The sequence below is a fragment of the Macadamia integrifolia genome, chromosome 4, assembly GCF_013358625.1.
Source record: "Macadamia integrifolia cultivar HAES 741 chromosome 4, SCU_Mint_v3, whole genome shotgun sequence".
NCBI classification, from domain to species: domain Eukaryota; kingdom Viridiplantae; phylum Streptophyta; class Magnoliopsida; order Proteales; family Proteaceae; genus Macadamia; species Macadamia integrifolia.
Genome location: NC_056560.1, coordinates 14,776,173 through 14,794,296, shown reverse-complemented (window position 1 = coordinate 14,794,296; position 18,124 = coordinate 14,776,173). Strand labels below are relative to the sequence as shown.

General features: G+C 36.7%; 2 protein-coding genes across 4 annotated transcripts in view; one reads left to right on the top strand and one right to left on the bottom strand.

The window, feature by feature from the left end:
* LOC122075509 (AAA-ATPase ASD, mitochondrial-like) overlaps positions 1 to 10,864 on the bottom strand; it is a 19,074-nt gene extending 8,210 nt beyond the window's left edge. Inside the window, exon 1 of one of the 3 annotated variants that reach the window (XM_042640563.1) lies at positions 9,301 to 10,864. In XM_042640563.1, the coding sequence (XP_042496497.1) occupies positions 9,301 to 10,736 (1,436 nt within the window). In that variant the 5' untranslated portion in view covers positions 10,737 to 10,864. Of the gene's footprint in view, positions 1 to 9,025 lie in introns of those variants that run through there. The other 2 variants (XM_042640562.1, XM_042640561.1) reach the window with 2 other exon arrangements.
* Positions 10,865 to 13,317: 2,453 nt separating this feature from the next.
* Positions 13,318 to 13,910, top strand: LOC122076273 (oxygen-evolving enhancer protein 1, chloroplastic-like). Its single transcript, XM_042641595.1, has 2 exons — positions 13,318 to 13,656; positions 13,788 to 13,910. Exons 1-2 carry the CDS (start codon positions 13,318 to 13,320, stop codon positions 13,908 to 13,910), a joined length of 462 nt encoding a protein of 153 aa, XP_042497529.1.
* The last annotated feature ends 4,214 nt before the right edge of the window (positions 13,911 to 18,124 follow it).

The following is an 18,124-nucleotide window of genomic DNA, read 5'->3' as shown; positions in this document are numbered from 1 at the left end:
TATAGAAGATTAAATTCTCTCTCCCTACTCTTTTTCTGTGTTTTTCTCTCCGGTCTTCCCCACCTCACATCACACTCACTCACTCCACTTCCTCTAGACTCTCCATTGTTCTTCTTCCTTCTCTCTCTCTCTCTCTCTCTCTCTCTCTCTCTCTCTCTCTCTCTCTCTCTCTCATGCTCTGTTTCTATTTCTTTCAGAACTAGAGCATGGAGCGGCTCACCATTCCTTGCTTCCTCTTACTTCTTACTTCCTGCCGGTCGTCGTCTGTCGCCAAAGCCTTTATTGCTGCTTTGAACGATTGCCGGTAGTCCAACAATTATGATTTAAGTGAAAAAAATATTAACTTCTTGCAAGGGTATTTTTGGTACTTCATATTTCGTAAAGATATTTTGGTATTTAAAATAAAATATAGTTGCTGACACAAGCAAATAAGGTATATTTCTTAACAATGACTGACAGTAGGGGGTCTGAGTCTAATTTGGTGAAATAGAGGGGGTGCTCTTATAATTGTGGCATTCTCCAGGGGGTGGCACTGTAAATAAAAGGGTAATTTACAGCGCCACCCCCTGAAGAATGCCACAATTATAAGAACATCCCATTTGTTTCACCAAATTAGACTCAGACCCCTTACCGTCAGTCACTGTTAAGTGAAAAGTTAAAATGACTACTATACCCATCTAATAAATCCCATCCCCAAATCCATTATGCCCATCTCCAAGTCGATACCTAATATACCTTGACATTAAGAGCACTGGCGATCACTATCCGTGACGAGCAACGGCAGCGGCGACAAACAGTGTCGAACAACGACGAGCAGAGAAGGCTTCTTCTTCCTCCTCCTCATCTTCTAGAGTCCAATTCTCTCCCCCTCTCAGATTACTCTTCTTCTTGATTGTCTAAAGTTCAGTAATGGTTGGACAAATGAATCAGTTCTTCTACCATATGGGCTTGATTGCCTCCTCGTTCTCATTACCTCTCCCCGGATTTATTCCACTGCTAGATTCTTACACAATTCATCATATTCCCAAAAGGGAGAGGGTTTGGTTGCCTCTTTTTATGTTCAAATAGTCGAGAGATTTATCAGGCACAACAACCTTTTTTATTTCTTCATTTCTGAGATTAAGAAAACACTGAAACGACAGAAACAAAACGTTGTTAAACGATGCCTTACTTTTCTTGGAGGCTTCTGTCTGCCATAAATATTCTGTATAGGAGGACTGTAGTCACCGTAGGAACATGTTATTGTCTTCTGGAGACTTGATGCAACTCGGCTTGACTTCAAGTGTGCTTCATGTGCAGTGGTGAAAATGCTATGGGGAGGATTCGAACTGGAGAACTTCAAGAAGCCTAGACCTTGTTTCATGCCGTTGGATGTAAATCACCTGATCAAACTGCCGTCTGCATTTATTTATTTTTCATTTTAAAATTATGAAGATAAATTACCACCAAGAGCCAATGGACCCCAACAAACAAAATGAAACAATATACAAAAAAAGATCAAAATATGGAACTGAAAACTGGAGAATGAAAACTAGATGGAGGTGTAGAATGTCGGTGACTACACAAGCATTGGTCTGATCCTAGGCTTCGTGCCAATAAAGTGGAATTAGATGGGTGAAGATTCTATTTCATTGGTGTTACCCCATGTGGGGAGGCATCCCAAGTGGACAGAAGATCTAGACATTTTATCGGTTACATACTAAATATCTGTCATATTTGGAATTGGTCAAAATCTTTTGTATTACTACTAATTTGAAATGATAAGAATAAAAAAATTTCGTATAACCTAATTCGAAGTGTTCCATTATCTAATTAAACATAATATATAGCATTGTGAGTGAAAGTTCACTAAAGTTTAGGAAGCTTTATTGGGTAGGTCATAGCTTTCTTCCAATTGACGGAAACTTTTGTCCTTGCTTTTTGTGCTTTTTAATAGAGAAAGAATTTATTTTCTATCTTGCCAGCCCAAATATTATTTTATTGCCCAATTGATTAGTCTAAAATGAGTCAATGTGACATTAATTATTCAATAATTGAAGCTTCTTGGGGCGTGCACCCAAATTTTTAAATGTGTGCCAGAATGCTCCCAATCAGTGGATGTGTACTAAGTTCTCTTTCGCATTGAAGACGTTCTGAATCAATTTTCCAAATATTAAGATCTTCTTCAACCCAAGAGGGATTATTGATAGTTTTGTATCTCTATCTCAGTTTTTTGAATGTATGTCTCTCTGTCTCTCCTTTTTAGCCCTTCTCCAACATCAGGGGCTGAAGAGGATTTCCTCATGGTCCTCTACTGCCAGAGTTTGTCATTTTATATATTATTTGTTTTTTATTCTTTATATCCTATTTATATATGTTTTAAGAAGGTTGATCACCATCCATCTAGATCATAAGAGTCTATAAATTTCTTTCCTCGCAAACATAAAGAATTATATAACTGCTAGGTATGTTGGGATGAATAGTAATCATATTCTAATAATATATAAACAAAGAGAATTAAAGAAAATAAACAAAAACCAAATGTGAGTATATCAAGTATCTAAAGAATAACAAAAAAAGAAATATTATATGATAAAAAGATTTGTAATGGCATTTAAGATTTGTAATAGCATTTAAGCCCGTGCAAAGAGACCATCTCCTAATATAAAATTTGATAGGAGATAGATTTAATGTAACCTACAGTGATTAATCACAAAACAGGACCCTTAATTATGACGTATGCCGACAAACGCCCGCAAGATGATACATGCTTACGTATATTTAAAAAAATATTTTAATATTTTATGTTAATTTATATTATATTCATTATCTTATTTTGGTGAAATCTTTAATTAAGAATCTAATTACTATTTCTTGCAAGTGCCCAAGCCAAGTAAACAAAACGTATCCACCAAGCAAAAAGAAAGAAAGAAAGAGAGAGAGAGAGAGAGAGAGAGAGAGAGTCGAGTCATCAGCCACCACGAGCTTTCATTGTCAGGCAGTCTTTGGTTGACCAGTATGTGTATTTTTATTTTATTTTTTATTTTATTTTATTTTAGAGGAATTTATTATCATTCTTTTTTATTTTTCTTTCTCCCCTGCTCTTTTTAAAACCTAAATTACATTTCCTTTTCATTTGTAATTGGTTCAAAACATGATTTGAACCAAACTATTAACAAGTTTTGTCTCATACAATCATCAAGGATATTGTAAATTCAAAAAAGAATGATTTTGTATTCGATCGATATCTATATCGATATCATATGTTCCAATCAGGTACCACACGTTTTTAATTTTTTTTAATCCTTAAATTGACTAAAACCGTACCAATTTAATATCGATAAAAACATAGATTGCTAAATTTGTGATGATGAATAAGATTAAAAAAAAAATACTAGTAATAATAAATAAACAACATCCCTGATGATTGGATAAGAATGAAATAAAAATAATAAATAAATAAATAATATCTTTAAGGACATATCAACTATGTCAATATCCTTGATGATTAGATAAAACAAAACTTGTAAGTGGTTTGGTTCAAACCATGTTTTGAACCAATCAATTTGAAAAAAAATGTAATAGGTTACAAATGAAAAGGAAGGGTAATCTGGATATTTAAAAACAGCAGAAAAAAAAAGAGATGTAACAATAAAAAAACAAGGGATCAGTAAAAAAGTAAAATGTAGGGGAGTTTTAATAACTATAGGCCAAGTGTAGGGGAGTTATAGTAAATTCTCCTTTATTTTATTTTTAAAGCAATAAGAAGACCAACGAAACAAGACTTGTGCTCCTTTTCCTCTCTATTCTTCAGTTTTTGCCAGAGCTAATCACCTCCTCTATAACCTGGGCCACATGAAGAGCTTGAATTAGTTTTTCCAGGAAAATCCTTGCATTCCCGTTGATGGTCTGAACCTTAGGTATCAATTTTTTTGGGACATCTGTGTTTCTTCAAGCAAACCCACCTTGTCTAAGAAACGGGTGTGATCAAGTATTTTGGTTCATATCACATGTGAATCACCAATGTGTATTTTCGGTAATAGCTATTACATTATATTTTATATGGAAACACATGAATGAGGTTTTACTTTCTCATGTTTCTCCTAACCCATCAAGTATTTTGGTTCATATTAACCAGTGGATTACAGATCTTTATCTATATAATGTGGTACTAACCTCTCATTCTTTTATACCTACAGATGGTCCACCCTGCTTGACTACAAACCCTACTCTCCCTTTTTTGTCTTGTACAGATCTAATTTGCACTAGTTCTTCTAATCTTTTCCACTTAGGTCAGCACTGGGCTTGGGGAATCCTCTCAAAGGGTGAGTTTAGGCTCATGGAGTTAGGTGATACTAACGTTGATAATCCAGAAGTGTGTGAAGCGGAAGGAATCCTCCATGGTCTCTTACAGGCAGAAGCAGGACATTGGGTGATCAACGAAGTCTGATTCTGTAGCCGAAACCTGATCCACCTCCTTCCACAGCCATCCAGGGGCACTTGGCTGCTGCTTTATTTCACCACTTTTTGTAAAATATTTAACTTATCCCGCTCCATCACTTTTGTGTATAAAAGCCTCGATGACCCAGCTATGGCTTTGGTAAGGAAGCTGGCTAACCCTTCACTTGCTATTGTATAACTTTTCTATCCTAATACTACTCTTCTTTCCTTGGTAAAAAAAAAAAAAAAAGAAGAAATTCAGATAATTCTTAGTCAGACCTGACCTTATAATAAGCATTACCAAGATTCTATCAATCATGAGTTCAAAATAGGTCAAACCATTCTATTCGGAACATACAAAGCTTCCTAACTCTCTATTTTTTTCTTTAATGAGAAAAACCTGCCAAATATCGGGGTGCCCGCCAATGATAAATGGCTTAATTTGGGGTGGTAATAAAATCAGCTACTTTAGCATTTCAGTGGTATTTTTATTATTATCACCAAATATATAAATAAAAAAATTTTCTATGACTACTAATATGATGAAGCTATTAGTCTAGGGTATTGGCTGATTTTTATTGAATCTATCATATTCCAACTTAATGGGTAAAGTTACACATAAGTTGAAGTGTTGAACCATATTCATACTGTCACCAAAAATAAAATATTTGTTTTAACTAAAAGTAATTGGTTGAGGACCACATTTAGCTTTGGGTTATTATTACAAGTTTAGGGTTTTGCGTTACTATCACCAGTTTTTGGGGTTTAGGTTGCTTTGGATGATTCTAGCTAATTTCGATGAAATTGAATGAGGTTTTAGTTGGTTAACAGATCTTTCGATTCTTCCCTTCGAATTTGAGGCTTGACATCCAAAATCTCGTATATCAGAACAAGCTCACTACCAAACCAAGGCAATAGTTAGAAGGAAATCAAAGTGAATAAAATTGAAAAAGCGACCAAGCATGAGAAAGTAGAAGATCTGTTTCTATCATTTTTATTTCGTCTACATGTAGTATAATATTCTTATTTTAAAAGATGATTAGACATTCTACAGGATTGTTGTGCATTTAGCTATGATGTATGGGGTAGGATGTTGGGCAATCAAGAAAAGACATACATGAGAAGTTATATATGGCGGAGATCGATGAAGATGTTAAATTAGATGTGCGGTAAAAATAGGGAGGATAAAGTAATCAATGAGCATATTAGAGATATTTTGGGAGTTACCCCGACCAATGACAATCTTCGTGAAAATCATTTGAGATGGTATGAACTTGTTCAAAGGAGACTAGAAGATGCCCTAATAAGAAGTAAGCGGATTCAAATTGAAAGAGCAAAAAATGCTAGAGGTAAGCCTAAAATAACCATAAAAGAAGTGAGGATATTTATATATTAGGATTTATAATACATTTGCAACTTATTGAGTAAAGTTACTCATAAATTAAAATCATATTCATACATTAGGATTTATGAAATATTTCACTAAAACTAAAATAGCATATTTATTTTAATTAAAATTAAGTGGTTGAGGTACTGATTTGGATCTAGATCTCTCCAACCACTCCCCAGCAAGAAAGTGAAACCCATTTTTTTCTCTTCTGTTTTACATCTTGTTGGTCTTTCTCCAGCCACCCCCCGCTGGAGAGGATTTGAATCCTATGCGTTTAGATTTGGATTACTATTATAAGTTTAAAATTTAGAGCTTTGAGTTACTATTACAAATTTAAAATTTAGGATTTTGGTCACTACTGCAATAAAAATTGACCGGGTGATCTTCCTTGCAAGACTTGGTACTCCATGCTAGACATGCAGAGAAGAGTAAAGAGAGCTGGGTTGATCCGATGGGAGAACCTCCGATGCTTAAGTCACATTTTTCAACAACAGTTACTCAAGAGAGATTTTTTTATGAAATCATCGATCCACTTTTTTGGGGGCTTACCTTGATATTTATAAGCAGTGAATGAAGAGAGACAGTTGAGGAGAGTCTTATTTGGGCAAGTAGTCACTCTTGTTAGAAAATCTCTTGGAAGAGTCCAATTAGGTAAGTGTCATCTTATTTGTTAGGAAATCTCCAAGCAATAAGATTTGCTGAGCTGGGAATTAGTGATCCTTGGGATTGTTCCCACAATCATTGGAATCAGATCGGACTCCTTGAGGAGGCTATATGAGAGGTCGGTTCGGCTCTACCAAGGGATGACCTGAGAGGTCGGTTCAACTAAGGGATGACCCAAGGGTCAACATATTAACCTAAGGGGTCAGTTTTCCAAAGGATGTCCTCGATCTCACGTCAAATCGTATAATTGTTTTCCAACTAGGTTGACCTTGCCTCAATGTCTTCATTTTTGGTCAACTACTTCTTCTCTTGTGCTCGTTTGCCGACATGGAAGTGTCCTGCCTCCTCTCTGATTGCCGTCGCTATTACAAACGATCCTACTTCTTGGATGTGGGGTGAGAGGCTCAGAGCTAGCGTACAAGATTTGATACTAGCCTACTTGATACCATGAAAAGTCACTTCATATTTTCTCATACGCTAGAGAAGGTGTCCAACTACTTTTCAAATTTGGCTGATCACCTTAGCACCCATCACCTAGGTCGGCCTATAGTTACTTGGACGAGTGCCACATGGCGAGGCAATGATCCAACGGTTTAAGAAAGGCATGGAGAACAAGGTGTTGACAAAGGTTTAGAGAACGAGGCCCAAGAACCGTTGGATCATCACTTCATCATGTGGTTCGCGCTCTATAGACAAGACCTGGGTCATGGGCACTAAGGAAAGGAGCCGAGTCCCTACTTTTCTTGCATTTCTCATAGGTGTCTGGATCCTCTTCTTCCTGGAACAATCTCACATCATTCAAGTAGTGAGGATCTCAGAGGTGGCCTTCACACCCTTTTGAATTGTGCGAGATTGCTACTGGAGGTCATGGGCCAGGAGAGGATCCATCCTCAAGGCTTCTTTTTGCCATAAATATTCATAAAGGAAGACTATTGTGGGTTGATGTTATCAGCTTATGCGGAGACTTTAGGCAATTCAGCTTCAGGACTGCTTATAGAGCAAGGAAGCAGGCTTGACTGGATCAGAGGGAGGGAGTGGAAGGGGTGAAAGGTGTGCAGGGGTGAAGATGATGTGGGGATGATTCCAACTGGAGACCTAAGAGCAGAACATGCTTTGACGAGATGGGTACAAACCACCAGATTGACTTCCTTTCTTTCAAAATTCGATATGTAGAAGTTCGGTAACCACACATGGATTGGTCTGATCCTAGGCTTCGTGGGGTGCGTCTCCACATGGTGTGAGCCAATGAAATAGAATCTACATTGAAAATCAGATAGATGAAGATTCTATTTCATTGGCGTTCCCCATGTGAGGATGTACCCAACATGGGATTTTTGGCACTTGACCATTTTACCTTAATTTTGAAATTCATAAAATTACCAATAGTAATTTCATGCCACTAAAAATATGATTAAATATAGTTTTTCAGCATTAAAGGATGTCCCTATAATCTCATTCATGCATCATAACATTCCATTGTATAAAGGGGTATTTTGATCATAAGACTAAATTTTTCTAATGCAGATTCATAGAACACTCCTCAAAAAAAAAAAAAAAATGCGTTGTATTTATTTATTTTTGTGTGTGTGTATCTGAAAATTACAATGTCATTTTTTGGAAAATTGCATTGTCATTATAGCATGCCTAATGGTGCTTTTCATCATTTAAATATTAATCTCACCACAAATGATTAACTCTAGAACCTTAATTTAAAACTTGAATTCCAAAAAATATAAATTTAAATATCGATCTCTCCCTAAATGATTAACTCTTGTGAACAAAAACTTTGATGAAAGAAATATTATTGAAAAATACACACTTTAGAATTGCAAAGAGATAAATACACCAATAGAGACCATTGAAGGAAGAGTAAGAGAGAATTATCGGAAGTAGAAACCAAAGAGAATGCTACAATTTTGAAAGAAAGACAAATAATTTATTTTATTTTTTGGTAAGAAAAAGACTCCATTCGTCATCAAAGTCAAAAACTCATGACTGAGGTAATACATTGTGCCTATAATCCTGGATCGAAATTGAATTATACTGTTGCACACGTTATTGACATAAAAAAACCCTTACTAACTAGTGAATAAAAGGAAAATCACAAGACATAAACTATCTAGATGGAACCCAGCTTGCTTCACAACTGATTTAAATTGAGCTAACAAAAAATTAGGAAGAGAGGTAGGTTATGGGTACCATTAGTGGTGTCACACCAGTCTTACTTGATACTGATACGGATTGGCTGGATCTGAGTGTTATCAGGCATAAATATAATATAATTTTTAAGGTAATTTTATTCCACCTCTCGGAAACAAACCGATAAGTATTGCATGGTTTGGGAATTGTGTCACATTCTATTAACTGATTTCAATATCGAATCGAAAAAAAAAAAAAAAACTGACTTCAATAGATTCATATTATTCTTGTGAAGCCCCATCAGACCACACTTATTGACTGCACACATGATACATGTGCACCTTATGTTATGCCATGATTCTGAGAACTGCAATAGCGGAAATAACCGTTTAAATATAAAAGATGACCTGGAGCATATACAATTTTATTTATTTATTATTTTTTTTAACAACCATAAAATATTTACATGCATGCATGCATTATCACTAATCATCGGGAAGGACAGAATGTAATTCCTAATGCCTAGCTAATTGGTCTGATTCTGGTTCTCTTCTCAAACCGTATTATTGTTTTCCAACTGGGTCGACCCGGCCTCGTTGTCTTCAATTTTGATCAACGATTTCTTCTCGAGTGCTTTCTTTGTCGACGTGGAAGAATCCTCCTCACTGGTGGCTGTAGCTGCTAATGCTTCCTCGGCCTTCACTCTCGCTTCTTCTTTTGCAACTTGGAGAGCACGGATCAGTGCCTCCAGACAGTCCACCTTAGCATTTCCCCCGAAGGATTTAGGCATCAAATTCTCTGCAACGTCGGCGGGAGTAATCTGGGTTTCGTCTATTAACCCATGAATAGTCTCGAACAGAGGGTGCGAATCCAGGTCCAGGTAATTCTTGGCAAGAACCTTGAACCCTTCGAAGCTGCAGTAGGACATCTCGATGTGCTTGTCCATCCGACCCCTCCTTATGAGGGCAGGGTCCAGTTTCTCCACATAGTTTGTGGTGAACACGATAAGCCTCTCTCCTCCGCAGGCCGACCAGAGTCCATCTATGAAGTTGAGAAGGCCAGATAGAGTCACTTTGCTCTCCTTATCCTTCCCCTTCTCCGCTTCCTTTTTAACGGCTGTTGCTGGGTCACCTTCACCTTCACCTTCCCCTTCCTTTTTCTCTTTCTCCATCTCCTCCTTCTTCTTCCTTTGACCTGTTAGATCAAGGGAGCAATCGATGTCTTCAATCACGATGATCGACTTGCTACTTGTCTCGATCAACAGCTTCCGCAGCTCCGTATTGTCCTTCACTGCCGTCAGTTCCACATCATAGATGTCGTAATCCAATAGATTAGCCATGGCGGCAATCATCGAAGACTTACCCGTTCCGGGAGGGCCGTAGAGCAAGTAGCCACGCTTCCGAGACTTACCAATCTTCTTGTAGTAGTCCTTGCTCTTACTGAAGTTAATGAGATCGTCCATGATCTCCTTCTTCTTTTGGGGTTCCATCGCCAGCGTCTGAAACGTGGCCGGGTGTTCGAACACCACATGACTCCACACCGATCTCTTGTACCCGTACCAGTTATCGCTCTTGTTGTTGGTAAGGAGCTTCCGTTGCCGGTTTTTAACTCCGAGGGCTTTGCCTTCATCCATGACATGGTTGAGGTAAGAGACGGTGACGAGATCCCTGTAGCGCTTATGGAAGGTGAGTTTGTAGAAGCGCTTGCCGCCGGATGCCGGGTAGAAAGAGAATGAAGGATTTTTGGGGACGGTCTTGTTGGAAGACCACCAGAATTTGATCCCTTTGAAGTCATCGGTGACCTCCTCGTAGTCGTCCATGCTGAGTACGAGTTTGCGGGTGTCCTTGCCGGCATCAGCCTTGAGACGCTTTGCGCGCTCGGAGGAGTTGGAGCTGAGGTAGGCTTCAATGGTGGAATAGACCTCGCTTCGCTTGAAACGGTCGGCGGTGTACTCGTGGAAGCTGATTTGGATGTATGGGTAGAAGAAGGTTACGATTTGATGGCCGTATTTAATAAGGTAGTCACGGAGTTGGTTAGGGAAATATTGCTGAAACATGGTCCAGGCGATCGTTATGGCCGCAGCTGTTGAGGCTAAGCTCGTCCATAACTCCCCGTTCATCATCATTTCTTTCTTCTTCTTCTTCAGTAAATTGGCTGTATCGACAAACTTGCTTCTTATACACAGAGAGTAAGAGCAAAGGGGGTGAAGTGGTGAAGGTAGTAGTTTCCTTCTCCCTCGATCACATCTTCCTAGGTAGGAGCTTCCTACGTAGTTTCTCGGATGTGGGGTCAAAGCACGAGTACAAGACTTGATACTATGAAAAGTCACTGAGAAATAGAGTAATTATTATAATAAATAAATAAGAGTTTCTCATAATAGATTTTTTTTTTATTTTAATTATTATCAAATAACATGGAGAAAGGTCATGCCCCAACAACCGGGGAAGAAGAGTTAAAGACTGTCCAATTACTTGCTCGTCTGGTAGGCTTCTTTCTGCCAATAAATAAAGTGAAATCAGATGGGTGAAGATTCTACTCTATTTCGTTGGCACCATCCCATGTGGGGAGGCATCCCATTTAAGTGGATAGAGGATCCAGAGTCCAGATTCCTTGCCGGTTACATTCTATATCTATCCGATTTGGAATTGGTCAAAATCTATTATACTAATTTGACATGATAAGAATTAAAAAGTTCGTATAATCTAATTCCAAGTGTTCCATTATTTAATTAAACATGATATACATCCTTCTAAGTGAGGAAGCTTTATTAGGTCTTACTAAAAAAAAAAAAAAAAAAAAAAAAAAAAAAAAAAAAAAAGGAAGCTTTATTGGGTAGGATTTATTAAAGTCATAGCTTTCTTCTTCCAATTGACGGAAACCTTTGTCCTCTTTTTGGTGCTTTTTATATAAAGAATAAAATTTATTTTCAATCTTGTTAGCGCAAATATAATTTTATTACCCAATTGATTGGTCTAAAATGAGTCAATATGTGACATTAATTATTCAATATGCCGCGTGACAGGTTGTATTCTCTTATGATTCTGATATTTTTAAGAGCAAGGGAGAGTTCAGCCACATCTAAAACGGAAGCCTGTTGGGGTGTGCACCTAAATATTTGAGTGTGTTTGGAGCTCCTAATCATTGGATATGTGCTAGGCTCTTTCTCATCTGGATCAATTTTCCTATTGGATTAAGATTTTCTTCAACCTGATCGTGCTAGAGAGGGATCATTGAAAGTTTTGTATCTCTCTCTCCTTTTTTGAGTATATGTTGTCCTCATTAATCCATCTCCAACACCCCGGGCTGGAGAGGATTTCCTTATGATCCTCTACAACCAGAGTTTATCATCCTATGTATTATTTATATCCTATTTATATATGTTTTAAGGGGGTTGATCACCATGCCATCCAGATCATAAGAGAGTCCATATATTTCTTTCCCTGCAAACATAAAGAATTATGTAACTGGTGAATATGTTGGGATGAATAATAATCTTATTCAAATAATATATAAAACAAAGTGGATTAAAGAAAAGACCCAAATGCGAGTTTGTCAAATATCTAAAGAAAAACAAAAAAAGAATTATTATATTATTATATGATAAAAAGATTTGTAATAACATTTAAGCCCGTGCAAAGGGACCATCTCCTAATATAAAATTTGATAGTACATATATTCAATGTAATCTACAGACTACAGTGATTAATAACAAAACAGGACCCTTATGACGTATGCAGCCAAACGCGCGCAAGATGATCATGCTTACGTCTTTTTCAAAAAGTATTTTAATATTTTATGTTAATTTATAAGATAATATTCATTATCTTATTTTGGTGAAATCTTTAATTAACAATCTAATTACAATTCTTTGCAAAGTGCCAAGCCAAGTAAACAAAACGTAACCACCAAGCAAAGAGAAGAGAGAGAGAGAGACAATTGACTAGTACGTCACCGTCGAGTCTCACCCACAAGCTTTCATTGTCAGGCAGTATTTGATTGACCAGTTAATGTATTTTATTTATTATTATTTATTATTATTATTATTATTATTTATTTATTTATTTACTTTTAAGGAAAAAGATCAGTGAATCAAGACTTGTCCTCTATTCACGGGTTTTTGCTAGAGCTTAATCACCTCCTCTATAACCTAGGCCACATGAACAGCTTGAATTCATTTTTTCAGGGAAGTCTTTGCATACCGTTGATGGTCTGAGCCTTAGGTGTCAATTTTTCTAGGTCATTTGGGTTTCGATCTTCAAGCAAACCCATCTTGCCTAGAAAATCTATCAAAAAAAAAACTTGCCTATAAAAAGGTGTGAATAGAAGTTTAGATAATTCTTGGTCAGGAGACTCTCAGACTTGACCTTATAATAAGCATTAACAAGATTCTATCAACCATGAGTATGAATATTAGGATAGTATAGTGGTGGTAGCTTCGACTTGTGAAACAGGCATTCGGGAGAGAAGGTAGTGGGATCGAACGCATTATGTGAATGTGTGTGTATTTTCTTATTTATTTTATATCCACACGTGAGTTGCCCAGATGGTTAGGATGAACTGGGGATTGTATGGATTAGACGCACAGTCTCAGGTTCAATTCTCCATCTGTGCCAATGATAAATGGCTTAATTTGCAATGGTAATCAAATCAACTACTTTATCAGACCTCTCCTCTTCTCAAAATACATTCAACAAGGGAGAGAAATTATGCTTGGAGCCAACATCTTTCAACGTCAAGCCAAGGGTGTGAGCAAGACCACCACACCTAAGTTCCAGAAGATGAAGCTCATGACCCGTATGACCTACAACAAGATTGAGGGACCTTTCGAGGTGTCCCTTGACGACACCATCAAGTTCGTGGAGAAAGATGGCATCGACTCCACCGCTGTTACCGTTCAACTCCCAGGAGGGGAACTTCTGCCTTTCCTCTTCACCATCAAGCAACTCATGGCATTGGCAAATCCAGAGAACCATTGCACTGTTTTTGGTTTGAGGAATTTCTTGATGTCGAAAATTTATTTGACTACCAGTTTTCAAGAAGCTTTTGTTTGATGGACTGCTCACATAACGGTAGTGACAAGAAAATTTTGAAGAGGTGGTTTTTCATTGACAAAATGGTTGGGGGAGAAGTTAGCTGAGATAGTGTTGTGTGATATCTGAACCATTAATGGTTGCAGAAACTTACATCACAGGACGGTCGAGATCGGTCGGCCTCTTCATCGCTATCAATCATGCTTGATCGTCGCGGTGGAGATCGGTCGGTCTCTTCGTCGCCATCGCTGTCACCGTCGTCGTGGTGATGAGGGTGAGTGAAATGTGAGGGTTTCATATTGGGGGTTAGAGGGTAGGGATAAGGGTAAAATTGAAAAACGAATAAACTGTTAAAGGCCGAAGGGTAAAATCGTATTTTAACATCTACAACTAACAACGTTATTTGACAAGGGAGGTCTGCGGAATATTTGAATACACAAGAGAGGGGGTTGGAATAAAAGCAAAATGTAGGGGAGGGGGATATAAATTACTCTTTTTATTTTCGTCATGTATCATATCATACTATCATACTGTCATGTTATTATTACTATTAAAAAGTACGTACTCCCTGTCTTTTGTTTACTTTTTCAAAAAGACAAAAAAAGATTGACATTTATTAAAAAAAAAATTTCAAATCACCAAAAAACACAAAAAAATAAAATAAAATTCAAATGACCAAAAAACCCCTCAAAATGGAAGATGAAAAAAAAATTATTTCTATCTCTTTCTAAATGTGAAGGAGAAAGGGGGAAGTAATCCTTGCTAATACTCCTTAAATCTCTCTCTCTCTCTCTCTCTCTCTCTCTCTCTCTCTTCATATAAATATCTATCATTATTTGACAAAAAAATAACAAAAGAGGGATATAAAAAAACGTGAAGCACAAGTGGGGGAAGAGAGAGAGAGTATTAAATCTATGGAGAGAGATATACCTAAAAAAAACAGCTCCTAAAATCTCTCCCTCCATATTTAAATCTCTTATGGGATGAAAAAAAGTGGAGCACAAGGGAGGAGAGAGAGATAGAGAATTAAATCTATGGAGAGAGATATAAAAAAAAACACCACTTAAAATCTCTCCTTCCATCCCTTACAAAATCTATCCTCTCATCATCTCATGATAGTCTCGTTTCTCTCTATAATTCTTTCTCTCACTCTCTCAAGCACAAAGCCTAAGGCGACCAAACGCAGCCTAAGGCGTTGGATATGCGCCATACGCCTTGTTGCACCACAAAAGATCGAAATCCGGACATAAACCATCCTATCAAACCGGTGTTTACTATATATTTTTTTAATTATTACTATAAAGGTAAAATGCCACCAAGAGGCAAGGACCACACAACGATTGGTCTCATCCTAGGCTTCGTGGGGTGCCTCCCCACATGGTGAGAGGAAATAATTAAATTGGAATATGATGGGTGAAGATTCTATTTCGTTGACGCATCCCATGTGGGGAGGCATCCCAAGTGGATAGGGGACCCAGACTCTTTACCGGTTGTATACTGTATCTATCCGATACGGAATTGGTCAAACAATATACTATAAGAATCCAAAAATTGGTGTAACCAAATTCCAAGTGTTCCATTATCTAATTAAAACATAATATATATCCTTGTAAGTTCTATGAGGTATCTCCACATTCAAGACTTTTAGGAAGCTTTATTAATTAGGATTTATTAAAGTCATAACTTTCTTTCAATGGACGGAAAATTTGTATACATTTTACATAAAGAAATGATTTATTTTCTATCTTGGCGGCCCAAATATAATTCTATTGCCCAATTGGTTGGTCTAAATTGAGTCAATGTGAGTCATGTGACATTAATTATTCAACATGCCTTGTGATAGATTGCATTCTCCTAGGATTCAGACTGGAGCTTTTCAGGTTTTGCATTCAAATTTCTGGGTGTGCCCGGAATGCCCCTAATCATTGGTTGTGCACTAGGTTTTCTCCCACGTTGAAGAGGATATGGATCAATTTTCCAATTGGATTAAAATCTTCTTCAACCCGATCGTGCTAGAGGGAGATCATTGAGGGTTTTGTATTTCTTTCTACTCATTGATCCCTCTTCAGCTCCTGTGTTGGAGAGGAATTCCTCATGATTCTCTGCAACCAGAGTTTGTCATCCTATATATATATATATATATATATAAATTGTTTCTTATTGTTTGTATCCCATTTATATATATTTTTAAGAAGGTTAATCACCATGCCATCCAGCATTTGTATTTTAATATTTTATGTTAATTTGTATTATATTCATTATCTTATTTTGATGAAATCCTTAATTAAGCATCTAATTCCAATTCCTTGCGAGTGACAAGCCAAGTAGACAGAATGTAACCACCAAGCAATTAGCGAGAGAGAGAAACCATTGGCTAGAATGTCACAGTCGAGTCATCAATCACCACCAGCTTTCATTGTCTGGTAGTGTTTGGTTGACTAGTTTCCCCGCTTTTATTTTCTTTGGAGGAAGTAGACCAGCGAGACTGGCAAAACAAGACTTGTCATCCTCTATTCTTGGGTTTTTGCCATAGGCTAATTCGCTCCACCATAATCTGGGCCACATGAAGGGGGTTCGGTTCCTCTCTTTAGTGGTGACCGTACGTGTCAATCAATAGTTATCTAGATGATCGATATGTGTTCAAGTAATGATTCAATGGTTATATTTCTATTGATCAAAGTAGAGATGTTGCATCGAGAGCTGTTTGATCACCACTTGAACACGTGTTGATGGTCCAATTAACTATGAAAAAGACCTGAATGATCACCGCTTAGAAGAGGATCTTGATCCCACATGAAGAGCTTGAATTAAATTCTCCAAGGAAATCTTTGCATCTTTGTTGATGTTCTTAGCCTTAGGTATCAAATTCTTTGGGTCATGTGGGTTGTCCTCAAGCAACCCACCTTGTCTAAAAATGGGTATGAATTTAGATCCAAGTAATTCTTGGTCAGGAAACTCTCAGGACCTGGCTTATTATAAGCATTAACAACTTAGTCAATTTTGGTAAAAAACTTCTAAACGAATTATAATATTTCATTAACCACGAGTAGAAGTAGATCAAGCCATTCTATTAGGGACATACAAAGCTTCTTAATTTTTTTCTTTTTTTAAATGAGAAAAACCTGCCAAATAATTGAGATGCCTGCCAATGATAAATGACTTACTTTGTGGTGGTAATAAAATCAACTACTTTATATAGCTTTTCAGTGATATTTTTATTACTGTCACCATATATGTATTTTTTTTTTAAATAAAAAAAATTCTAAAACTACTAATATTATGAAACTATTAGTCTAGGGTATTGGCTGGTTCTTGTCGAATCTATCCGATTCCAATTATTGAGTAAAGTTACACATAAGTATTAATCATTTATGTTTTCACCAAAAAATAAAATATTTAATTTCATTTAATTAAAAGTAATTGGTTGAGATTCCTATTACAAGTTTAAGATTTAGGGTTTTGAGTTACTATCACTAGTTTTCGGGGTTTATGTTGCTTATGGTTGATTCAAAACAATTTCGATGAAATTGACTGAGGTTTTAATTGGTTAATAGATCTTTCTATTCTTCCCTCGAATTTGAGGGTTGACATCCAAGATCTTGTATATTAGAACAAGTTCACTACCAAACTAAGGCAGTAGTCAGAAGGTAAAATTGAGAAAGTGACCAAGCATGAGAAAGTAGAAGATCTATTTCTATCATATTTATTTCCTCTACGTGTAATATAATAATCTTATTTCAAAAGATCAATAGACATATTCTATAGGACTATTGTGCATCTAGCTAAGATATATGAGGCAGAATGTTGGGTAGTTAAGAAGAAACCATATTAAGAAGTTATGTGTGGCTGAGATGAGGATGTTAAAATGGATGTGCAGTAAAACTAAGAAGGATAAAATAATGAATAAGCATATTAAATTTGTTTTGGGAGTTGTCCCGATCAATGACAAACTCCGTGAAAGTCATTTGAGGTGGTATGACTTTGTTTAATAGAGACTTGAGGATGTCCTAATAAGGAGTGAACGGATTCAAATTGAAAGAATAAAAAAGAGCTACGGGTATGCCTAAAATGACTATAGAAGAAGAAGTGAGGATATTCATATATAATGGTTTATGAAACAATTCCAACTTAACCAGTAAGTGTTAATCATAGTCATACATTAGAATTTATGAAACATTTCACTAAAAATAAATTAGCATATTTATTTGAATAAAAATTAATTGGTTGAGGTTCACATTTAATTTGGATCTAGATTCTCTCCAACCGGGTGTAGTTGGGGATGGACCAGTAAGACACAAAATAGGAGAGAGAAAGTGAAACCCATGTTTCTCTCTTCTCTTTTACGTCTTGTTGGTTCCTCTCTAGCCACTCCCCCACTGGGGAGGATCTGAATCCTATGCATTTAGCTTTGTATTACATTATAAGTTTAAAATTTAGGGCTTTGGGTTACTATTACAGGTTTAAAATTTAGGACTTGGAGTTA

Bases quoted from the DNA above. Each gene is read 5' to 3' on its own strand.
- LOC122076273 (XM_042641595.1), top strand. From the start codon at position 13,318: ATGCTTGGAGCCAACATCTTTCAACGTCAAGCCAAGGGTGTGAGCAAG. The intron at 13,657-13,787 runs GTTTGATGGACT...TAATGGTTGCAG, and splicing joins CCAGTTTTCAAGAAGCTTTT to AAACTTACATCACAGGACGG.